The 26,341-nt window shown below is 42.8% G+C and overlaps 1 protein-coding gene across 3 annotated transcripts in view; it reads right to left on the reverse strand.

Annotated features, from left to right (window-relative positions):
• PROM2 (prominin 2) overlaps nt 1-26,341 on the reverse strand; it is a 531,075-nt gene that overhangs the window by 158,739 nt on the left and 345,995 nt on the right. For all 3 annotated transcript variants that reach the window (XM_069619114.1, XM_069619113.1, XM_069619112.1), the window contains one exon: nt 20,672-20,763. In XM_069619114.1, the coding sequence (XP_069475215.1) occupies nt 20,672-20,763 (92 nt within the window). The remainder of the gene's footprint in view (nt 1-20,671; nt 20,764-26,341) is intronic.

Here is a 26,341-nt window from a genome sequence, read left to right on the forward strand (position 1 = left end):
CCCTCCTTCAATGAGGCTGCCACTTTAATAAGTGGCTCCAGCCACGTTAGACCGCTTAATGCCTGAGTAAGCGAGTCAAGTTGCTGTACTAGTTATCTGGTTTGGAGCCCATTAGTTGACATATCGGGACCCCTTGGGACTCTGTCCTGAGATACTGGCAGGACGAAATCCAAAAAGGACCATATATCGTCCATGTCCCCAAACAAATGTGGATGAAGTCCCAAGGTCTCAAAATCGTCCTTAAAATCCCAAACACGTTTGGTGATAATTTGGGACTGAAATTTACACAGCACTCTAAGGTTGTTATCACTTGCCAATTCGACCCATTCAATATCTTTTGTGGCTAGAGACCGCAATGAAGGAATCTGATAAAATGCGTTCATCAAAAATGAGCTATTGATCCGCAATGTTCCATTTGTGTTTGGATCGCTTACCCAGCCGAGTATTTGGTTCATCTCTCTGGGGGACTCCAAAAATGAAAGATTCCCAACAAAAGGAACATCGGGTTTGGCCTCTATGGAGGCTCCCCCTTGTCACAAAATTCACCCTTTCTCACCAACTTGATCTATGCGCTCAGATCCAACCCAGACTCTACGCACTCCACTTCATTTGGGATGGTGAAATTAGGCTCAGCCTGTGGATCTGGACCCTTCTGAGATCCTTCGCTATTTATCAAGGGTGTCAACGTGACACTTTTTTTTGTGCTTGATGTTTCTATTATAGAGATTGCCGCCTTTTTGGTTTCAGCGCTAGGGAAAAAGGTGTGTAGTTGGGATTGTGCCTTTTCAATAGGTTTTACAGTTGGTTTGGGAGCAAGCACATGAACATCGCCATGTCCTATAGCCTTAATCTGAAGATGTTTCTGGCTTTCCTCGTTCAATTCCAGAAGATTTAGTGCCAAGTCATCTACAATCGAACAAGACTTTGGGGAGGGATCAGAAACAGTATAATTTTTAGATGTTGAGGGTGTCTCCACTATAATTCTAGTTTGATGTGTAGGTTTCTGCTTGGTTTTAGCAGAATCTGACTGCTTTTGAGCTCTCAAAAACGATTTCTTCGCCTTTCGGGAGATGAAGTGCACCCCTGATTGTCCAGCAGTTTTCACACCTGTGTCCGTCACCAGTACAGAATCTTGGGACTTGGCAGAAGCATGAAGGTCGATTATATCCGTTAGGGCTGAAGGACTATCAGGGGAAGGAGTTGACTTCTCAACCGTCACCAATACTCCATTTGACGAGTCAGAGACTGCTGGGAGTTGAGTTTTTGAAAGCTCATTAAACAACAGCTGTTCCACTTGTAGCAGACAGTCATGATGGAGTTTAGCCACCTCCAGAAGATTGATAGGCACATTAAAACCTTGCTCTGTTGCAAAAACATTGAACCTTGCAGAGCTGGGGAATATGTTCTTTGTGATGGATATATGTCATTCACCATGTTGACTGTTTGCGTTCCCTGTGAGATTGCCAGGGGACAGGATGGACAAGAAACAGTGGCTGATTGAAACTATGTCATCATTTTTTCTATTTGGATAGGATAGAAAGATTTTGATCGTTCCTCAGGCAAAATGTATCCTTCTATTTTGCTGATCTTTTCCTTCATAAAGGCTAGTGAACCCTGCATTTCTCTCAATGAGCAGTGAGTTAGTTCATGGCCTTTATCAAGAAGGTTGAGAATTCTTGTTATCACCGGAAAGTTTTGTAGTTTGTGAGTAAAGCTATCAGTGGGAGAGTCCTCAGGAGTTGAGGATGCTATGTCAGCTGCTTTCGGAGGAACATAACCAAAACCATGTTTCCTTAAGTCGTGGTCACCAAATGAGTTTCGTAAAAAGGAACCAATGCCTTCTGATTGTGTGTCAAGGTTATCTCCCTGACAAGGAATTGTACTCATTCCATGCCCCTGGTAACTCGAGTCTAGAGTTTCCCTTCTGGCTGCCAAAGGCTCCTTATAAGTACATTTGTCTGGGAGGTGAAGGTGAACTTGCTCTCGAAATGCATGAGTCCTAGCTGCAGGCGAGGAGGGGCCAAGGAATAACCATACGCATTTTCCCAGCTCATTCATGATCGCAGGCCCAAGCATTTAGGTGTCAGCAATGTGAACAAAACCTTCCTGAGCATCTTTCATTGAACAGCCACAGTCAAGAACGTGGGGGGGGGGTCACAGGTTATGTTCCCTTCATCGTCGTTTGCGTCTTTGACAGAAAATGAAGGCAAATTCAACCCCGAGGTGGCAACATTAAGGGTAGGACTCTCCCCAGATACAAGATGTGGAGGTGAGGGAGGAATCTGTGCCCCCTCCATGTCGGCGGGCAACGAACCGGAGGGCATGGTTACCGACATGGAAAGGAGAGATTTTTTAGTTGACGGTAATAGGGGTAAAGTAATATTTGATGATTTGACAGCAGAGCTTTTCGTTTGGCGCTTTTGCTGTTTCACCCTGGCGATTCCCACTTCTCAATGAGCGACTCATGGTCTATTTTGGACAAACAAATATATCCAGTTGACTAGAAAGTGTGCAGCAACAGGCCCCCTGATGTCTACGCAGATAGGTTTGAGGACAGGTTATACTAGTCAAAGCATACTCTGATCAACAATTTACGGCGAATGAAAATAAGGTGCGGCCAGTGAAATAACCCACACCAAGTTGTCGGCCCTTCAGATTAGATTTCACCAAAGGCCATTCAAGGTACCAATTCAAAAATACAGATCTCACAAGAAGCAAAGGGTCATTCGTACATAACGGGCACAAAAGTGTAAAAAGGTCATTCACAAACACAGAGGTCGCCCAATGAAAGGTGCCATCAAGTGATTATGTCAGGCTGGATTTCGGAACTATGTGCCCAGCCACTATCCCCTAACACATAGGCCAGAGTGACAGGACACAACAGATTCAAGAGATAAAGTTGTATGAAATAGCTGCCAGGACTTTGTGAAATGTGATTGTTGACAAATTAAACATCCAACCACCATGCCACTATGTAACAAAGTATAGCTTAGCAGTTAACCATTGTACTCGGTTCCACCACCTATCATGGTTCAAAGGCACCGTGTCCCACAGTGACCGCCAGAGGAGAAAAACCAAAAATAATTAGGCCAACACACAACGCCCAAACACAAGGCGATGTACAAAATTCCACTACCTGGCAGGGTTCAAAGGCACCACAGCCTGCAGACGCCCCGCGAGGTGTAATTCAAGAATTCAAGAATGGGTAGACCACTATACACTGTTTGGAAGTCAGCCACTGTACAGGATTCCTTTTCCCAATGGGGTTCAAAGACTCCTAGGTCAACAGTCACCCCCCAAAAAAAAGAATATGAATCAAGTTTAATCCAACCAAAGAGTACAGTTTAAGCATAAATCACAGATCTAGGTTCCGTTACCACAAAGGGTTCAAAGGCTCCTGGGCCCGCAGTCACCCCCTGGCATACAGCACCTAACACAAACATGCAGTTTAAACTACAGTTGGGCAGCTATTACTCTCCGCTGCATCATCACGATTTACACCGTCTACCACACTGAGGTGAAACGTGGCTTGCTTCGGGATTGACGTGCACACCCACGCAGTGAGATCCAAATTCTTAAAGTACAGGGTGATCTCCTGAGTAGCTGGACAAAGAGAGGCCAAGGAAGGATTTGATGTACATAGGCAGTCAGGAGTATCTGAGCGCAGGTAGGGTCAGTAGCACCCCGCACGTTCAGTACCGGATGGACTGAAGGCAACTGTAGATGTCAGTTCACAGTAAATTTAGAACGATGTTCACCGTGTGTGATGTAAAAACTGCAGTGAGGTCTAATCGAATACGATCTTTATTACGGTCGAGCAAGGTGGGGCCAAGCAACTTTTGTGGCTAAGTGTTAAGAGAGACTCACCAATTTTGAACTTACACAGTTAGTTGTTTGTGAGCTTGCTGGCCGATGCCTCCACGACCCCACGCGCCCACTGAACACCAAACACACAGCAGGCACACCGTGCCACGCTCCACGCATGCGCAGTGTATTTAAAGGGTAGAACTATATTCGGGCGATATAGAAATAGGACTTCCAAGAATTTCAATAGTCCGTATCAAATAAGCCTTGTAGATCACGTAGATAACCAGTGCAGCACACTCCAGTAACAAAGTGAGAGAGACACAGGAGAATTTCACTCTTTCACCTTCATCACTGATTGATTACAACATCTGGAGTCTAATGTAGTTCCACCTCAGTTGCTCTACGAGCCTATGTGAAATACCACTTCATGAATTATAATGTAGCATGTAGTTAAATATTTAAAAATTATCCACTTCAATTCACATCATAATTTGCTGCCCATATTTCACTCACTATGGCAGGATATAGCGTTCAGGGTCGGACATGGTGTTTAACGGCCTCCCAGACCGAGCTTTGTAGGCTTAAGCGAAGCTATTCGCTATCCGGGGTATGGATAGTTTTCTTTTTTTTTTTGTGCGAGCGCATCTCCCGTCAGAAAAAAAAAAATGACAAGACAATGTCCGCGGCGATTAAAATGGAAGAGGGGCTAGGTCCCTTTTCGGGTGACGGCGGGCATTGAAAACATGATTTCTGTTTTTTTCCCAATGCCGTGGGTGAGGAAGGCAGAATCGCTCCCGGGAAAAGGTGGATTCTGATTGGGCAGACCGCCTTTCCTGGATGCAAATATGATGTGATCCCCTTTTATGAGCACCTCCAATGCATCCTGTTGATAGAAGGAAATAATTTAGAGTTAGAGATTTTCCTCTCAGTCGAGCAGTTCGCTATTAGGTATTGTGTTGGGTCACCTAATTCATAGCCTGATACCATGGGACCATGATGGACGGCTCTGGACCATGGATGGAGGCTCTGCTGCCATGGTTGGAGGCGGCTTTGACTTGGCTGGAGATCCCTCAATCAGGGATGGAAGCTCAGCTGTCATTATTACTGGAGTCTTGGCGTCCCAGTTGCAGACTTTTGGGGTGCGACTAGTGTGCCATCACAGCTGTACACTTGGCCACAATTTCTCTGATGTTGGGTATTGGGGGTCATGGTGGAACACACTTAGGTCTTGATTGGGTACCGTTTAAAGGACCTTGGAGACAATGCTGCATTCCTGATCGTACACGGTTCATGTCTGGAGGCTTTGTGTTCACAGGCACAGACTGGTAAGTGATGACTGCTTTGCTCACCCAGAGTCACAGCCAGAGACCGTTTGGTCATAGATCCAAGAGTTAATTAATTAATTTGTATTACACTCCCAATAACGGAAACTGACCAGTCTTCAAACGCGGGACCAGAATTCGAACTTCTGTTGCACTGCGTCATCCGAGACAAACGCGTTGCCCCTGAGCTATCCTGTGGCTGAAGCTCACTGGGCCACAGTAGGGGAGTACTAGGTCATGACAGAGGGCCATAGGTTCATGGCTGCAGAGTTTGGCATATTACTAGTGAGCTTCAGGGTCATGGCTGAAGGCTCTGCGGTATTGGTTGATTCAAATGGACCATGGCTTAAGATGCAAAGGCCATGGTTTGAGCTGCAGGGGTCATGACAGGTGGCTGAGGTGTCATGGCTTGTGACCCAAGGGTAGTGAGTGGAGACTTGGGGGTCAGTCATGGATATTCGGGGGACATGGCGACAGGCTCTCTGGTCATGGCTGCTATCATTGGGCCATGACTTGAGAATGAATAGTGCACTGTTGGTGGAGATATTGGTGTCAGGGGTTAAGCCTTGAGAGTCTAACAAACTGAACTGATACAAGACTTTATGCATGTCTAATGACTCTTACCCACTAAACGCATAAACTGCAAGCTGATTGGTTAATACTTCAGAAAAGCCACATGTATGCAAGTGTGGCTAATTTGTAACACTTTATAAACATGAACTAAGCCAAAGCATACAGCACCGACACGTGTTTTGCCCTCAAGGTGCTTTTCAAGGCTTAAGAATGCATCGTGTTGGCAGAAATATGAGCCTGCCATTGGTTAGCATGTTTAAAGGCATGAAGAGCGTAACCTGAGCATTTGCTTCCGGGAGCGTTTTCAATTCAGCTTTTCTCACGATGGGGATTTGACATCCTTTTTTCAATGGGGCTGCTAAGAGTCATATTTAATCTGCGGTGCGGCCCTTGCTGCATGCGCACAGCTGTACAAAAAAAAAACAACTGGGAATTGATGTCTGAAAAGTGTTTTAAAAATCCGACTTCAGCAGAACCAACCTTTCAAGGCTTTAGCCTATATGATGTATTATGCATGATTACATTAAAAAGAGCAGTGAATAAACATCCACTGCACATGGGTTTGAAATCTCTCTATTATGTGTTGGCTTCTTGTACTCCAATGAACAGAAAAATGCCCATTGTCAAATATGAATTGATGGCATTGGCGCAACCATTTGATCGAGTGCTGCATGCCAGCCCCTGGCCTTATAGCTGCAACTGCAAAGTGGTGCAGCCTAGGTGCCACTCTTGTGGGTCCTGTGGGTTTAGCACCATAATGATAATGTTTTAATGATATAGTGCTTTATTTCAAAGCATGTTGCGTAGAAAAATAACATTATTATTACCCAATCAAAATTGTAACTCACGTTATCGACCTCATAAGGATCAAAGGTTATATCGACCTTGCCGGGATTGGAACCTGTGACCTGCAGAATACACACAGATAGCAGCAACCCACGCTTAACCCACTGAGCTATCTTACCAGCAGAGCAAGCGCCTTACAGATTCCAGACTATACTCTATAGATAGCACGGTACCACAGAGGTGTATGGGGTGGCGAAAAGCAGTCTGGTTTTAGCACCACTCATCACTTCTAAATACACACAGTAACATCTGGTGCACGAGGAGGGTGGCTTTTGGCAGAGCGCCTGCCTTTAAACCAGAGGCTGACAGCTGGGAGAGGCAAGACAGGAGGAGTGTCAATTTCCTCGAGTTACCTGCTAATGAGAAGCAACACCTAGGCTATTTCCAGGGACCTTCTGCCCCCAGGAAAAGCAGCTAACACGGCTTAACGCGAACTAATGACAGCTGTAAATACCTTGGCCATTAGAGTTCGTTTTAAAGCACACAAGCACCAGCAGCGCCCTGATGAGTGTTGAAGGCTGTGGGGATTCGTGTTCTTTCATGAAGTTTCAGCGTGGAGGATACCACCAACGCGTGCACGTGCGCGCACTACAGTCCCGTCTGGGCAACTTGGAATAGTTCTATGCAGACTGCTAAAGTAACATGGAAATCCGGCCGTGGCCAGGTTTACGTGTCACTGTACCACTCTGCGTGGAAAGGATTTGTAAATGCCTCTCACCATGCATGAACGGGATCCCTTTTTTCATGGGACGTAAATACAGGTGTTAAAATGTGACATAGTGTCATGCAAAGTTAAACATCTTTATTCACCGTGGGGCATTTTCTTGGTTTTCCGAGGCAGTGGTATGGGGTAAAATCTTGCCTTTTACAATCCATCTTCACAAACCAATTGGTTTTACACCAGAATAAGAATGTAATGTTAGTTAAAACCCATGGATTCTGTCTGTTTTGGATTCGCTAAAACAGGCAGATTCCATAGAATCCATTGTAAAGGCTGTCTACCATGCGTACATTGCAGGTCGCATTTACACTTTTTGAAAAGAAAGTATTAAAAAGAAGTTATTCAGTCGATCTTGCCAATTTTTACCCCTTTTACATTACATCTCCCACATAAGGAAATGTGCAAATGCAGTCAGTTTTACACATTTATTTTGTGTTGGTTTATTGTTTAAAAAAAAAAAACCTTTAGCAAGTTTCAACATGTACAGTAACATTTTCCATTTATTCTTTTCCATTTAAAAATGTTCACATAACTTTGAGTATGAATTTCTATCATCTTACACCTAGTCTGAAAATATCCCAGGATTCCCGTATATCAGCTATGGTATCGGACACTTTAAAATACCAAATCTACATTTTCTGTCTCTTGGTCGACATTTAGTCGTGTTTACACTTTAAAAGTGTGTCAGCCTTCGTTTTGATTCAAATTTTTTGTTGAAAAAGCTAACCACTCCAAACACAAGTGAACGATTTTACCCCAATCTGAACATGAGCCACCGTTCCTTGCTTCATTTACAAATTTCCTCATAGACATCGTTGTATAGTCTGCCAAACCTGTGCAGTAAACAATCACGTGCTTCAAGGTTTCCACCATATCTGTTTGGACACAATATCTACACGACATTTTAGGTTTCTCAATTTGCCTTTGCGCTCCAAGGACTTCCTTGTTTCAAATAGATTGATGCGCATACGCATTAATTGAATCCTTGATTTTTTACATGGGAACTTAATCAGATAATTTGGCAGAGACCGTACAGATCTAGTCTCTCATCAGTTTACATGAGTTCCTCCTGTTCTGGGTAGATATCCAGTCAGCTTCGTACACGTTACGCTTTACTCTATCTGGATTAGTGACTTGGTCTTCTGTTTTTATGTTTAAATCTATTAGGAATTCGCTACATTTCTGTTTGCAGAATTCGAGGGGCCGCTCCGGTTCTCTCCCCGGAATAGTTCCCAAAATTTTTAAAGGTGGGACAGAGTTTGGGATTTAGCTTTTCTGAAACAGGGATAGAGTTTCCAAAGGCTCACTGCATAATGATTGAACAGAGTCCGAATTCATATATTATCACTGCATTAGGAAGACCCTTAGGCAAGCTCAGGAACTTTTTCCAGAATATTCCCTTTAGGACCTCCCAAGACTGCCAAGCGAGCTTTATTTTGGCTGAAGGTTGGGGAAGCCAACTTTGTCAAATTATTCCTGTGCATATGAGCTTTAAGACTAGTGTAAGGATACAGTGTAAGGATACATTGTACATTGGCTCTTTTTCCCTTCCTGGTGTGCATGTATCCAAGCTCAGTGTGTGTATGCTAACTTGCTGTTTTTGGTTTTGGCACAAATAAGCACCAACCTGTGATGAAGATATTGGTACGTAGAAGAGAAAATGAGAAAGAATGCTAAGAAGCTGTAGAGGAGCAGGTGGACATGTCATCCCTATCTCCCGCCCCCTCACCTTTGTCATACTGAAACAGTAGGAGAAGAGCCCTATGTAGGGCACCAGGTATCATCCCAATACTGAATCAAGTGTATGAGAGACGAGATGCACTCAGACAACCATATCGAATGTACCTTTACATTGAAAGGGTGGAAGGATGTCTGCACACACCATTGGACATCATAGAGCTATAAGTGAAATCTGACAAGAGCATAGTGACATCATAGAGGAAAGATACCGAGACTCACTGAAATGATATGCAAATACTTAAGGATTAAGATGTAACTGAAATATCAAGAGAGATATGTAATCGAATATGAAGAAATCGTATATGCAAATAAGAGAATGTAATCTGCTTACATACACAGAAATGCAAGGTAGATGGGACATATAGAAGCTTGCTGCAGAAGAAAACATAACATGGCTAGAGCGGCCATGATGGAAAGATAGACATCGGAATTGTATTGAAACCAATTAAGCTACCTTGCAAACAGACCAGGGCTGCAGAGTCAGAAGGCGCTGGAAAAACAGCTTTGTGTGAGGAATAAAGAGGAGTCTATTGGCCTGGGATCAGGCCAGTTGAATTAAATAGCAGTAAATAGAAGGTTGAGATAGACACATTTGTGGTCTCCTCACACATGATTCAGAAGTCAAAAACAAGGGCTATTTATTACTCCCAAACAAAGATAATGGTGTGCCTACACTCCCTTGAATGTCTCAGAACAGAGAACAGGCTTTGAGGTCAACTACAAAGCAAAGCACTTGGAGTGATAGTGACTGCTAAGAGGAATAATAGCATGTAGGGTGGACATGACACTGGTTCTTTCCCATTGCCCACATAAACACAATCTGCAGAAGTTTGAATACTGCATCTGAAGATTTTCACATAGCCTTACACAGCTAATCAATAGCAGCTAAGTGGCCTCTATTCTGTTTAAAGAAATGTCCCGTCTCTTTGGGCAGAGGGAAGACGTTGTCCAAGACTGTCTGAAATCAGCTTAGGTACCATTATAATGTTATCCACAAATCTTGACACTAGCTTACCATTATGATCTACCAGGGAAGGGCCTGTTTCAATATCACAGATGTGTTGTAGGAGCTGCATTGGCTCCTAATTGTTCTCCAAAGTCTGCCCCTGTACAGAATAATGATACATTATTCTTGAATGGGTATCTTAAAATAAATGTCAGGCCTTAAAATATATGCATTTATATGAGCTACTTTTGAAATCCTAGAGCAAACTGTAAAGGTTAGAGGAGCTCAATTCACATTTGACCACTTTTAAAGCAGCCAATAACTTGCATATTCTGGGGCCAGGCTAGCTGAAGACTCTGAGGCAATGGTTGAGCCACTTGGGTAATGACTAGAGACTGCAAGGTCATTACAGTAGAATCTAGGGTCATGACAGCTGGAAACTAAAGCCCATAGCTGGAAGTTGTGGTATCATAGCTGGAGGCTCTCTGAAAATGGCTGATAACACTGTAATGCTGGCTGGAGAATCTCACATCATGACTGGACACTCTTTGATCATAGATAAAGATTCTTGAATCCTGGCTTCAGACCTGTGGACTGCGACTGCAGACTTTGGGTTTTGAAATGGAGAATCGGATGTCATGGCTACTAAATCATAGCTGTGGTCTTGCTGGAAGACTTTGAGATAATAGCTGAAGAATTTAGGGCTATGCCGGGAGAGTCTGTGTTCAGAGCTTCATACTCTAGGATCATAGTTTTAGACTCTGGTGTCCAGCATGGAGTATCTAGAGTCATGGCTGGAGATTCTGGGATCATGAGTGAAGGATCTAGGGACATGGCAGGATACATTCTGAATCTTGGCTGTGGATTATAGGTAATGGTTTCAGACTTTGTTTATGGCTGTGGACTTTGGGTTAATGCCTGAGCAGTCTGATGGAATTATGGCTGATGATATTGGGTTCAAAGTCATGGAATCTGGTGTCTTAGTTGGAGAACCCTGTGCCAAGGTCTCAACCATAGCCGGAGTCCCTGAGACTATATGGCTCTAGAATCTGGAACTATCGCTGAGTACTCTGGCACCCATTGCTGATGACCCTAATATTACTGCTTCAGGTACCCCCAAGTCCTGGATAAAATCCCCTCCACCATAACTGGAGATTTTAGGGTTATGGTTCCTTTTTAAAAACGTTTATTTATTGTGATATAGTCAAAATAAAACAATGTAAAAATGTGACTTTTCACATACAATATAGTCTAAGTTTAAAACATCAATCTAATAAAATCCAAATCAATCTACAAAGTAAAAGAAAACAATATAGTTTAAATCATACATACAGTGTCAGCAATTTCACATCTCTCAAAACGTTTACCACCACCACAGTGAAAACCTTGTTTCCTGAGGACAATATGTCCCAGAAACTATCAGTCTCTATCCACCAGAGGTGGTACACGAATCTAGAAAACCTTTGCCTTCTTAGTTCAACAGTACCAGTGCAATCAGTCATCAAATGCCTCAGAGTGTGCGTCTTATTTTCATTACATGTTTGTCAATTTGCACTAACAGTCCCCTCCACATCCCCAATACTCAGAATTTCCAATGTTGGAAGTACATATAAACGGAACCTTAAAAAATCGGCTCTTATAGAAGGGTCCGGAAATTTTACTCCACTTTTTGGGATTATCTGTAAGTGTGACCGAGGCATAGATCCTAGATTTTCTCATTGCCGTTATGGTGCGAATCCAATCCATCCTCCTGAGGAGTTGTTTAGCTTGCGTTGGATTTTAGATACGCATTTCTTCCATACAGTCTGCCTCAATAAGAATAGGGGCACACCCCTCATGTAATTTTTTTAAGTACAAATTGGAGAGATGCCCATACCCCATTAGAACATCTTCAGACAGCAAGAGTGGAAGGTGGGAGAGGATCAGCCTATGCACAGTCAATAGCTTCCATTCTACACATGATCGCATTGACGGTAGTCTTAATTCATACCTCAAACTAGTGATAGGCACCCCATTTGGGAGATTCAAAACTTGTCTCCATAGCATCCCCTCTGTTCTTTCCCAATCTACTGAGAAGGAGAGAAGATTTGTATTGAAGCTGAACAATAGGGCCGGTATACCTTTCCTATGTAATACCTAATGAGCGGCAGGAGTGAGAATCTGCAGCATTTGTTCACAGTTTTTTTCATCTGCGACCCTAGCCGAACGCTTTTTTCATCTAAAGCGGCCATCACTCCGCCCTTCGACAGGTACGATCTTACAACTGAGCCTAAGTTAACAATTTCCTTCACCACTGGGACCATCTGACTATTCATAAACCAGGTGAAGGGTTTGGTACTCTTCAGCGGATTTTTGAAAATCTGTATTTTAGATTTTTCCAGATTGGTTTTTAATCAGTTCATTTCTGTGTATTTCTGAAATGCTGTCAATTTCCTCTGCAGGCCGATCTGCGTACAATCAAGAAAAACGATGTTGTCGGCGTAAGCCAACCATCCAATTTTAGCCATTCCCAATTTTGGACTGGCTAACCCCGACTCCATCATCCAGTTAACCAGGTCGGCCAGATACAAATTAAACAAGAATGGAGCCACCAGGCATCCTTGCCTAACCATGCTTGTTATAATAATAGCCTTAGATAAGATGCCCGATTTGTCTAGTCTAACCTGCAATTCCGTGTCCCTATATAGTTCTATCAATATGACCAATAGATATTCTGGTAGTCCCCACTCCTTCAGCTTTCCCCACAGACATTCTCGATCAACAGTATTGAAAGCTCTGTCCAGGCTCTGTATATGGTGGTCCTCCCTTGGAAACAGACTTGCTACTAACAGCATTTAAGACTGGTCCATTCAAAGCAGATGAAAGGCCCTTCCTAAAGTCTGTCAGGAATTTCGAAATAATAGTATGTGTTTTGGCCCATAGCTCCAGATCTCTAAGAACAAGACCTGCGAAGATCTTGCCATCTGCGTCCAGAAGGGAGATGGGTGGTAATTCAAAGGGTCCGTCTGATCCCCCTTCTTGAAAATAGGGACAACTATTGCTCTTCTCCATTAGCTGGGCATCTGTCTGTTGATTATGATGCCCCTAAATAGTACCTCTAGTACCTTTGCCTATAGGTCCGGGTCTGCTTTCAATATCTCATTACTAAGACCATTGGGACCTGGAGACCTAGAGGCAGAGCTCTTACTGATAAGTGTTTTTTATGTCATCTCTTGAGAACTGTAATGACCACTCTACGCTTTGAGTAGCCCTTCTTATTTTCTTCATCGAAGCATTAAACTGACTATTGAAATGCTCGATCCACCTTTGCTGCTGAATTATTCCATCCTGTGCTGCCTTGTCAGGGGTTTCCCATGCTCTAATAATGGTACAGAAACGTTGTGAATTCTTTTGTCCCACTGCCCTCAGCATCCTCTCCCCCTCCTGCTGTTCTCGATATGCTCTATGTGATCTTGACCAATTTCTATAAGCATTTTTCCGGTTTTTAACCTCTTTCCCATAGCTTATCATCCCTTTTACTCCACTTTTACCAATTTTCAATTGCCTAAATTGGGCCCTTAATATCCTCCTCCTTTCCCAAGTTTGCTCATCAAAGCTATGGGGATGGCTTTCTGCCTGTTTAGCTAGTGCCTTCATGGGGGGATTCATGTTCCACAGAAATTCCACAAATTTAGCAGGGTGGCATAGCGATCGCCTTTGCTGTTCTGTAATGTTTAAAAATGTTTACCCCAGAGTATTGATTAAGGGCCTCCCTCCATTTCTAAACCTGCTCACTCTATTCCTTGCCTCATTAACATTTAATTCTATTGGGAAACATTGGTTATTCATTGAAATTCTTTTCGCAAGTTTGGCTTCCAGGATGAAGTGGTCACTGGGGGAGCCTTCCCTGACTGTGAACCACACAAAGTCCTTAAACAGAGATATAGACAGGAACAGATAGTCAATAGTGGAGACACTCTCATCTCTCCCCAATGTAAACCTGGGAGGGATATCTCCCTCAATCGAGCCATTTGCCATCAGAAGGTCCCAGTCCTCAAAAAAACTACAACAAAGTTCACCATTTAAGGAAGGCAGCTTCGCCACTGTTGATTCCGGTGCTTGACATTTTATACATTGCACATTGAAGTACATTGCACATTGAAGTCCCCCAATAGCAGCAGCTCGTATCCCTGCAGCAGTTCTGTATATAACAGCAGCAGTTCAGACAACGACTGTTGGAAACTTTGTAAATCATTTGCAAGGGGTTTCCAGTAAACATTCACAATAATCCACTTAATTACCTCCCAATCTGAACCTGAATCAGCTTTTATTATCAGTAGACCCGGTTTATTGTTTGAGAGGAGAGCTGTGTTAATAAACACATACTTTCTCCAGGCAATACTAACCCTCCTGAGGGCCGACCTGCACCTTCCCATACTGCTAAATGCTGATAAATTGAGAACCCATCTACCCCAAAAGTAGTCTGCATCCATGTTTCCTGGAACACAATCAAATCGAACTTTTCAAAGATGTAAGCCCGTTTTTCGGTTTTGAACGATCTGTTACCCCTAGTATTCCAGGACATTATATTAACTGCCTCTTTTACTAGAGATGCTATTTTCATGAACCCCCAGTTTAAGGCAAATTTATGCTATGATTTCCGACACCATAGATACAACATCTACTTGAGATTTTTCCCTATTAACAGTAGCACTTTTGGGTTGATATGTCCTGCCATTTGGCTCCCCTTTAGGGTATTCACTCGTTTTCTGAGGGAGTTCTAGTGTGATATCAAATCCCTTTCTGAACTATTCTCCTTTTGCCCTTAGCACAGCATCCATACCTAAACCAGATTTTAACCCTAGCTCCACTATAGCTGTCCATTGCGTATATGGAAATCGCACATAGTCAATGTCTGCAGAGCTGAAAAATTGCAGTTGGTGGATTTCCTTCATGATCGTTAATATCGTCGTTCTATTCAGATGTTCTCTTTTTCGACTTGTCACATCCACTCTTGTGATGAACACTCTAAAAGTCTTTTTAGAGAGCGGACCCTTTGGTTTTCTTTGATCTTGTTTAATGGTGTACGCTGGGCTCACTCCCCATATACCAGTCCTAGATTCATGAGAGGTTTCCATCCCACGCTTTCCTATACACATTGGTAGGATTCCCAGTACTTTCATTACTTCCTCTGTCTCCTTGGTAAGCCTCTCTGTATCCATATATACGGGTATCTGATCTTGTCTCTGGGCCGGGGTTTGTTTTGTTTGTTGTTGTATCTCCTGCCTCAGTGGTAATTCCATATCTGGTCTTTTTCCTGTTTCCACATTTGTTTGTTTACATTTCAAAAAGATAGGTGCTATTGCACTGGGTTTTAATTTCTCCATTTGTTTCCCCTTTTAGGAATATGGGCGCAGTCTTCACCTGTGGCTGAGGTAGCTCTGTTTGGCTACCTACTGTTGGTTTCATATCCAGAGATCCTTGTTCTTTACCATTACTCTCTTTCAAGTTGGCTTTCTCTTTCCGTTTTATAATCTTTCTTGATTTTGGCATTTTTTAGATATCTTTCTCTGATTTCGCTAACTGCTTTAAGAACTGGATCATGTCGACATTTTTCCTACTTGCACTTTTCAGCTTTTTGGTTTTCCTTTGTTCTTTTGGAGTTGTCTGTTTATTATCCCCTGTATTCAAGGGGAGTTGTGTCCCTCCTGTCTTTACTTTGCCATTTGTTTTATTCAACTTCTTCTTTGATGTCGCCCCCTGCATCTTATCCGTTTCGCGAATCGTATCTGATATTGTAATTTTAGGCTCAATTGCTGTGTGTGCCAATTGTTCCAACTCTTCCAAAGCCGAATTTGAAAGCGGTGTATCATCCATCAGATTGATTATTGGTTCCTCCGGTACGGGTTCCATTGATTGATATCATCCTGAATTTCTGTTTTCTAACAAGAGACAAGTCACACGTTCCATCGCCTCTTTAGTCTCCTCTGAACATTTTATTAACCAGTCCAGCTTTTGCTATTGCGGTTTCATTGATTTCCATCCCTTTTGTAATTTCCAAATGTGTACCAGCCTGCTGTGATATCTCCAGTTTTAAAGGTTCAAAAACCTTGACCAGAGATGTTAGTACAAAGTTTAAAGCCGTAACTGAGGGTATCACCTCCTGGGTCTGTTGGTCCGTTTGCATTGATATATGTAACCGGGCCATTTTTATTGCCCTTTCTCTGTTACAATTCTCCCCTGCAATCCTTGATACTTCCGTTAGGGCAGAGATTGCATTTAGTTCGAAGGAGGAGTCCAATGAGATTTGAGGCATCAAACCCCCTCCATTGTCCTCTTCCCGGATCTTGTGTGTTCCTTCGAGCGATATATTCTGTGTATCCTGCTCGCCAGTGGTCCCTTGCTCCTGTCTTGTGAGCCTTTCACCACCATTTGCCTCTGGCACTTGTGGGTCTACTGGAAAATGCTTGGCAATTGTGCTTTTCAAAGTTATTGCCACCGGGGCATACTCTAGATTGGAAACTATGACCCCTGCCATATTTATCTGGGCAGGCGTTGAAGCTTCCATCCAAGAGGTTATTTTCTCAAGCTCAAGTCCTTCTATTGTCCCTGACCCTGTTGCCACTTGGTGATCCTCTATGTAGCAACTAGCCGGGGGTAGGAAGTAGACGCATCTCGCTAAGTATGGTTCAAATATAGATCTTTCTACTTTTTGCTTGATTATTTCTCCTCTGCGCACAGAGTCCAGTTCTGGTGCACTGAGATCATCCAATAAAGCTGCGCTCCTCATATTATAAGAGCGCGACATACCCCAATGGCAACAAGAACACACACCATCCTAAACTTGTCCCTATAAATATGTTACGGTTAGTGTAGAGATATATAGCTTGCCTCTTCAGGCCACTTACAGTTTTATATTTTGTGGGTGCGTTGAATCAGAGTCCTCTGCCCTCTCTGCCTCCACTGCTGACAACTGCACAACTGCGAACGACTTTGCACGCTTCGCGTATTTGCAGTAGTTGTAGGACCACAGGCAGGAAGTCAGGCAGCTCGTTCGTGTTGCAAGCCGAGAATACGGAAATGCTCCCACTCTATGGAACAATAGAATACTGCTCTATTGGTAGAAGCAGCACTTCAGTCTTCTCCGTATGACAGTATCCAAGTGAGTTGGCAGCACAGTCTGCACAACTGCGAGTGACTTAACGTGAATTTGCACGCTTCGCGCATGCGCAGTAGTTGTAGGACCGCAGGAGTAAGTAAGGCAGCTTGTTCGTGTTGGAAGTCGAGCGTATGGAAATGCTCCCAGGCTTGTTAAGTGTCCCACTCTATGGAACAATGGAATACTGCTCTATTGGTAGAAGCAGCACTTCAGTCTTCTCCGTATGACAGTATCCAATTGAGTTGGCAGCACAGTCTGCACAACTGCGAGTGACTTAACGTGAATTTGCACGCTTCGCGCATGCGCAGTAGTTGTAGGACCGCAGGCAGTAAGTCAGGCAGCTTGTTCGTGTTGGAAGCCGAGCGTATGGAAATGCTCCCAGGCTTGTTAAGTGTCCCACTCTATGGAACAATGGAATACTGCTCTATTGGTAGAAGCAGCACTTCAGTCCTCTCCGTATGACAGTCAGTAGTTCAGGGGTAGCCAACATGTCACCATCCAGATGTTTTGGCCCACAATTCTCACCACCCTCAGCCAGCACAGTCAAAAGTGAGGGATCATGGGAGTTGTCTTTCAAAACATCTTGAGGGTGATTGGCACCACGATTTCAGACAAAGGGGTAATGGCTGAAGGCTGTGGTTTCAGGACTACAGACCTTGAGGTTATAGATGGAGACCATTGGTTCACAGCTGGAGGTTCTGTAGTCAAAGTTAAAATCTCCCACAGCAAAGCTGGTTATTCTGGGGACATGGATGGATGGATGCGGTGGGGTTGTGGTTCAGGGCAATGGGTCATAGCTGCAGACTGTGGGAGTCGTAGTGGCTTCACATTCTGGGGTATGCTGGTGCGATTGTCCTAATTGATTGACCCTCAATCGGTCTTCAGCACTCGATGAACGCTTAATGTGATTAGTCCTCTGAAAATCACTTGTAGAATATTTATAACAAAATCAAAATGATGCTCTTTGGGAAAACGAGATTAACACATAATTTTAAACGATTTATTGTTCATCGCGAAATTAAAAGGGTAAATTAATTTAAATAGCTTAGCGCATTTTTATGTATGAAAAAAGAGGCCCAATATTTAATGAGAAAACATTACAGCTAGGGCTCTGAGAAAATTCATGGCTGAAAAAAGTACATGAGCACGTGGGTCTTCAGTGGAAGGTTTGATAAAAATCTACAAAACATTGTAGTTTGAGGGATATTATATAGTCAGTCAGTCAAACAATGCTTTATTCAGCAATTGTTTTACCATCAGTATACACAATACATTACATGATTCACAATACAAAATGAAACAACCTTCAATATAGAACAGAAAAAATGTCATAAAAAAAACTCTGAGCTTAAAAATACAGTCAACCCTTAACTAGTCATCCTACGTAACCAGGCGCGATAGATATATTTGGCAAAAAACTAATATTGATTGAAGCAGTGGACCGGTATAGTGCAACTGCTTCTCGACTGCTTCTGACACATTCTCTCTTAAACAATGGGATTAGGTATGTTTCCTTAGAGCATGGTAGCATTTGCAAAATAGCAAGAAATGCATTGCTGATTCAAGGGCCAGGCCACATGCCGGGCAAAGCCATGAAGATCCCCCCATCCAAACCCACGTGAATGCTCCCACCTGTAGAGTGCCCAATCTAAAAGTAGCAAAGGCAGGTGAAATGACTTCCAAATAGCGCTCTTCCTCCAGAATAGGTTTCGAGATTAGATAGTCCTGTCTAGATTTCAATTTTAAGCACATTCAAATAAGGAGTTGTACCTAGCAGAGCCCTTTACATCCTTTTTTGAGCCAGTAGGCATAGGAAAAGGCTTGATCCAGAGATCTTCCAGACCAGACACTGCAAGTTGTCGCTTTATATGGCACAGCCAAGGGAGAGAACAACCCCCGCAGGTAACTCAACAAATCGTTAAGAGTTTCCCTATATTTGACAAGGTCCGGTGAGCTCCATAGCCTGACCCAGTAAGAGACTGGTTTCCATATTAATTGGCAGGCCACACTCCCTCATTAGTAGGATATTATATAATCTCAATTTTCTTTATCTGGAACTTTTGAGTGGTTAAACATTCCTGAAGGTAAGATCTGAAGGTCAGCTTTATGTCTGCAGCAAGGGGTCCCAATACAGACCACACGTCTTGAGCTAGGTCTAAATTCTTTGAGCACCATGCAAAAAATAAAACCCAGTGTTCTATATTTAAAAATGATAAATGATAGAGAAGATTATAATCGCTCTATGTTTGGGAAGTTGCTCACACAACTCACTAATAAAGGTAATCCTTCAGCACAATTTCGTAAATCCTGCTCTGATTTTAATGAATGTATCAATTTACATGTTGAGCCATTTGAGGGAATGGTGACTCTCATTAATCAATTGAAGAAAATGGCTTTTCTCTGGGACTGGGGCCTCAGGGCAAACTAACTAAGCACCAAGCAAATCTTGGCAGAATACGCAACACAAAACTTTGCATTTAAGTCACCATAGAAATATTTGTTAAAATATATAAACATATAAATAACAGATTCCGTCATTTTATTTTACTCCTAAGATTTAATCAGCTCCAGTGACTTATCCTTAGAGCTGAGCGATTATGTTTTAGATTATGTCTCTCACAACATACTATAGAATCAACTAGACACCTACGTACCCAATGTCAATCTTTGCTCTCTGTTCATAATAGCGTATTGGGTAAAGAAAATCATAGGCTAGAGAATATTAAATATGAGGCTTTTTGCGCTTTCTGTATATCTGGCAATTCCATGATTCTGTGAAACTCATCATTTCAACTTTTGTTTCATATTACGGAACTAATCAAAAACATTGACAAGAGAGGCAACATCCCCATTATTGTATGATGGGTTCCATGTGAACTACTTAAGAGATAGTGTCCTATCTAGATGTGGCGAATAATTAATTGTATGCTGGTTTTTATATTGTATTGATATTGCAAAGCTTGGCTAAGCGATTCATTGGATTTTATTTGAATTTGTAATCATGTAATTTTGTAATTTTGTAATTTCATTATTATGGTCAACGTAGAACATTTTAATTAACTGTAACATGCTATTAGTTAACACAAATACAAATATTCTGGATTGATGTCTGCTGCAGAATCTAATAGAAAAGAGAAGAGTCAAGGCAACCCCTCCCTTCAACGCACAGGTAGTGCAGAAACAACCTACAGTAGGCTAAAATGTAGTTCACTTAGCCATTCATGATCAAGCTCACAGATTGAGATACTGTTAATACACATTTTATTCTAAATAAAGTTGCACATTAAAACGACAAAAGTAACCAATTAATGTGTTATTCACAACACAGGAACATTGGGTTCTGAAAAAGTGAGGTTAGTAACAGAAAGTGATTAGATGTGCTGCAAAAGATAAGAGCACATTAACTCATTTTGACGATTGGGGTAGCCTTGACTCATCTCTTTTCTTATTGATCTCATACAACCCTCAAGAGTCAGCCCCCCCAAAACAAAAAAAGGGTATCTACCCATCTCTTTCGATATGCAGAATCTAGTATCATGATCGAGAGAATAAGAGAACAAAGGTTGTGCTTCACTCACTGATAGGCGTTGCTAATGTTGATGTTCTCCTTGAGGCCTAGGATGTTGCTGAGGTTCATGCTTGGTGGCAGGTTGCCAGGCTCTTCCAGAAACTAGAAAAAGAAATTAAAAGTAAGGGGTGGGGTAACTGACCCATCCTTTTGAATTTCAACTGGAATATTGAACAAGCATGCAACACATTTTGAGATTCTTACTGATACCTGAGAGATCTGCTATACTTGGGGTTCGTTGTTGTTGCCACTGGTTCTGCTATGCTTGAGGCTCTTGGTGCTGGTTCTTACTGGTGGCATTATTAGGATCCTCGCTAGAACTTTTCTATTTCTTGCATATTTCATATACTCAGTAAGAACTGCACACTGTTTATAATCAGAGGACCTCCTTAATTAGGTTGTACTGATGAAGATTGAATCCGATAAATCCCTGTAAAATCCCACCAAGGTCAAAGTTTGTTTTTTAGTGCAAACTGGATAAACACCATCTTCATGCCTACTGGTTTTATTTTTATTGGGTGCTTTGCATTTGTTGCCAATGTTACAAGGGAAGGCATGGAGCAGCAGTAGTGATCGAAGATGCGTGCAAGTACCATGTCCCCAATGATGTTGAATGCCGAACACAGCTTTGTAAATGGTTTCCAGGTTCACGTTGCAGCTTATCTGTAGGAATGGCTGCCTCTGACACTTTTCTTTTGTCTTTCATTGCTTTAGTCTGCATACTTTCACTGCAGCAAAAAGCTACACTCACCTTTTCCAACCAACCTCCCCCAGCAAGCGCCACAGGTACCCTCTTCCAGCCCTTCATTGATCTACTACACACCTTTGGCTTTGCACATAGTCCATAGATGGCTTTACCTTTAGTTTAGGGAAAGGCTGCCCAACTCGTGTTGTTGTGTGTCCTGCAGTTTCAGTGAAACTGCTGAAAATAGAACAATTGTAGAACTCCCTTTCCTTTATACTTGCAGTGAAGCTGATCCATGGACTTTGTAACGTTAATGAAGGGAATGTGAGTCAATTGCAACCCTACTAAATAGTTAGTGCAAAATGAGAAGTTATGCCGCAGAAAATATTTCTGTTTCAAACAACTTTGTATGCCATGTGACTTTACTGCTTCAACAAGTCATAAATATGGCAACACATGAATATTTTTGAATTCCCTGGAAAAACAATTGTCCAATTACTTTGAGGGGAAATTGTGAAAACACTGATAAGCACAGATTCCCCATGTTCCTCATGAAAGCACTGTAAAAACACCATCAGAATTAAAAAGACATAAATACATGGAATCAGGAAGCCCTCAGCAATAGCTCTTAATTTGAGTTGCACCTGCTTGTTTTAATGTATGCAAGGATATCAGTGGTGCCTAAAAGCTCTGCAATATCCGAGCGTGCCTGTGGCACTTGCTAACTTCTGAGGCTTGCAGACTAACCTGCTTGCTCTGCACTATATGAGGCTTTCGAGTGCTCTCCGGCTCTGTAAAAACGGAGGCTTTAAGGGGTACCTGCTAGCCTCTTCTACCTGGAGTATTCAGTGGTACTTTGCCATATGTCGACTTTCTGGTGCCCTCTTGCTCTGCAATATCTCACAATCTAAGTGGTACCTGCTGGTGCTTCAGTGCATACGGTTTTCAGCTGTAGCCCCTGATTTTGCAATATCCAAGGTCCAGAATGGTACCTGCCAGCTCTGCAAAATATGAGATTCTCACTAAACCTAGCAGTCCCAAGACCCACTGTTTTGAGTTGTATCCACTAATTTCATGTGATCTATCAGCTCTGTCTTGCTGTGGGTACTCAGTGGTGTCTGCTGGCTCTACTACCCTGGATGTTCTCAGTGGTGTTCACTAGCCCTGTCATGCTTGATGTTCAAGTTGGTGATGCTGCAAGCTCCCCTGTATTTGAGATTCACAGGATGAGAAGATGGTGTAAGGGAGGAAATAAGATGAAGAACAAAGGGATGGGAAATAGTAGTATAAGGATAAAAAGGTTTTACTAGAAATGGGAGAGAGAGAGAGAGAGAGATAGAGAGAGAGAGAGAGAGAGAGAGAGAGAGAGAGAGAGAGAGAGAGAGAAGAGAGAGAGAGGGGGGGAGGATTTGTGAATAAGTGCAAAAGGTCAATACAAGGTGGGGCAATGAATATGTGACCGCAGAATGTCACAACTACCAATGCTGTCCTATGGCGCCCTCACTTACTGGTGAAAACTATGCTATGAACCATGTGCAAGCTGTGAGATTCCCTGCTGTACAGTTGGATTTTCTAATTTTCCCCCATCGCACAATACATATGTGTAATGAAATGTTATATCTCTTAGTGGAATTTAACCCTTTGCGTTCAGGTTGTCTCATGAAGTAACAATCCAGTAAGACGGTATGCACTGATAACAAGTATTAGACATAGTTTCTTAAATTAAGCCAAACTAGCCCCTGGTTATTCATACTTTCTCAGATAAAAAGATGCTAATTACATCACTTACGACAGGCCTGAAGTTTATTTTGCCTTCTCAAGAATCAAATGTGTGAGGCTTTGTGCAATGCTAGCACAATTTTGTAAACTTTAAAATGCAATCACCAGAGTAATTAATGGGGTATATAAACACAGATGGGGCCAGTCACAAAAAATGCTGTTTTTGTCCTTAGTTGTGCTAGTTGGAGCTTAGACCCACAACTGGTTGAAACCACCTGGTCCTGACACAGAAAACTCTGTGTACGTTAAAACTGATTCGCAAAAAGTAACCAGTTACTCTGGCGCAGGCTATGGAAGAAAAAATGTACATTTTAGTTAAATCGTTTTTTTCGCTATCAACCCTAGTTTTACCCCTCATATCCCTTCTCACTCCATGCATTATACGTGTCTCTATACATCATACATCTTCTTACTCTTAATCTTATGTGAAGCACATACTTGAGGTGTAACTTAAGTGTGCTCATAACATTTTCAAGAAATTTTAAACTTATGGGAATACCCCTTAGGTTACGCGCGTGTGTGTGTGTAAGTGTGTGTGTGTCTATGTACCTACTTATTTCACACGCCCTCTTATCAGGCTTACAATGCCCAGTTTAGCTGGTCTACACTTAACTTGGAATTGCATAATGTTACTCCCACGCATGTAACCTTACATTAAGTGTACATAAATGCACACATCAAATACACATCTAATGTACTTCACATCAAAATTGTTTTAGTTATGTAATTCTAAGAAATGCGCAGGGAACATTATTTACACAGGTGACCTGAGCATTCATCTGTGGCCCCGAGCCAGTGTAAACAATGGGCCTAGTGTTAGTTGTGCAGGTCTGATGGGTCCTTGGAGCACATTGTATCATGACAGGTTCATTAAGGGCCTCTCAGAGTGAAATTACAAAAAACGGCATGTCTATCCCTATTTGAGAGATAGAAATGCAATCCCATATAGACTATATACTCATTGGTGCCAAAGATTGGGCCTTGACAAACACGTGAACGACTGCATTGATAGTGATCATCGGTCAATGTGTGTAAGCTTTAGGAGAAGTACGATAGCCCCTGGCATAGGATTTGGCTCTAATATTTGTATATAAGGGAACGCAAACCTGAGAATAAAATGGGACGATGGGCAGACATAGTAGATAGTGAAATAGAGCCAATTATCTACCATGACCTACTGCCCTTACTTGAAACGTTATGCTCAAGCAACAGTGAAATTGTCACAGCCTACGAAGCTATGATTGCCTGCATAGCATCCCATGTAACGAAACCCAAAAGGACAGTACCTGCGAAAACCCTCCAACATACCAAAGGCTTTGATAAGGACTGGCGAAGGGCGAAAAGGGCACTAATCATGGAGTTAAAAAAACACACAGGCCCAGCCAACTTGTCCCTGAGAGCATCATATAAGCATTTCACTAGATCGAGAAACAAATCCTACCCAGAACATGAATGGCGAGAGGTCTAAGTAGCCCTGAGAGAGAACAAAGGGTCTTTATTTGTGAAGAAGGTTGCCAAAACCTCAACAGGGGAATTGGGGAAATGAATACTATTCAGAAATGCATCTATAAAGAGTCCTGGAAAAAGCACTTCACAGAACTCTATGCATCCCTTGGTCAGGAGCCAAATAAGGTAATAAGAGAGGACACCGGCGAGCTTGTAGATCATGATTCGCCAGACCTAGAATTCACTATGAAAAAGGTCAAAGATGCTATAAGGTTAAAAAAATAGGGAAAAGGTATAGGACCCGCTATGGTACCAGTAGATGTATTCAGGAAGGAGGTAGATATCTGGGCCCCAGTACTTTTAACCATTTCTAATGCAGTTGCTAAACAAGGCAGAGTCCTCAGCTCAAGGACAGAGGCCATCATTGTCCCGCTATACATGAAAGGTGGAAGAGACAACCCGGCCAATTATAGGCCAATATCACTGTTGGACGCGGCGGGTAAAACATACGGGCGCATCTTATTATTGCACCTCTCAAGCTGGGTCAAGGAGAGGGAAGTGGGGAGCCATCTCCAGGCAGGCTTTGAGCCTGGTCTAAGCACCAGAGATGAAATATTCAGGCTGTTTTTGTTGAAACAGAAATATGTTGGGCAAAAAAAGATTAATCTCTACACAACCTCTATCCATTTAAAGGCATCGTTCGACGGGGTCCGAAGGAACAAACTGTGGAAAACCCCCAGCCATCCGGAAATACTGAGTGAACGCTTACGCGCCATCATTGGGTTATACACAAACAATACGGGCAGGGCCCGCTGGAACCTAGTTGGGTATACCACCACCCCAATAAGCATACATTTTGCAGTCAGACAGGGAAGTGTGCTGGCCCCATGTTGTTCTCAATTTATATCAATAAACTTTATTTAAAATTCGCACAATTAGACCAGCAGTGTTGCTCGGTCTGCACAAGATCTGGGGCTAAGTTAATGTTGGGACTGTCGGGACTCGGGGCTAGCTAGCCTTTTGGGTGTAGCCTCTGAGCTTCTATCCGGAGCTACAACCAAAAAACCCAGGGCTATAATCCCTGCAGCCCTGCCCTAGCAACGCCTCCGAATTAGACACAAATGCGCCCAGATTAGGACAAAGAACAGTCCCCTTATTTTTTTGCAGATGAGGCGATTCTGGTCCCCAAGACTCCTATGGGCTCAGTAGAACAAGTGGCTGCATTCCACAGGGAATGCAAAGAAAGTGGTTTTACAATCAACATCGGAAAACCCAAAGTAATGGTATTGCACCCACCATATAAAAAACAACCATGAATTCAAATTGAGCAAGAGGATAGGTTTGACTGCCTCAGCCCCAGATTTGTAATGGCAGCTGGCAATCACAGGTGGGAAAAGCAACAGAGAACCTTGATAGTGCAAGTAACATGACTATAAAACCTGCCCTCTCCAATGGGCACGGTGCACTGACGTCTGAACTGCGGGCTGCAGCAGTCTACGGGGTGGACATTTGTGGGCATGTTAAACAATCAAGGCTGCAGCTAATGGAAAATACATTCTTAAAAATGGTCACCCTCCTCCCTAGTAGTACATCGAACATGGCGGCATGGGTGGACCTAGTCCACACTGGAATTTCAGATATGGGGGCTATCTGCCCAATATTGTACTGGGCACGCCTCGGGGCATCCCCAGACCTCTCGAGGTACAAAGAAGCCCGAGAAGGCCTTCTGTCCCAGAATGGAGGGACGGGCATACCACGGCGTGGCCACGT

Source organism: Ambystoma mexicanum, chromosome 10 (assembly GCF_040938575.1).
Source record: "Ambystoma mexicanum isolate Mex_15411 chromosome 10, UKY_AmexF1_1, whole genome shotgun sequence".
In the NCBI taxonomy this organism is placed as follows: domain Eukaryota; kingdom Metazoa; phylum Chordata; class Amphibia; order Caudata; family Ambystomatidae; genus Ambystoma; species Ambystoma mexicanum.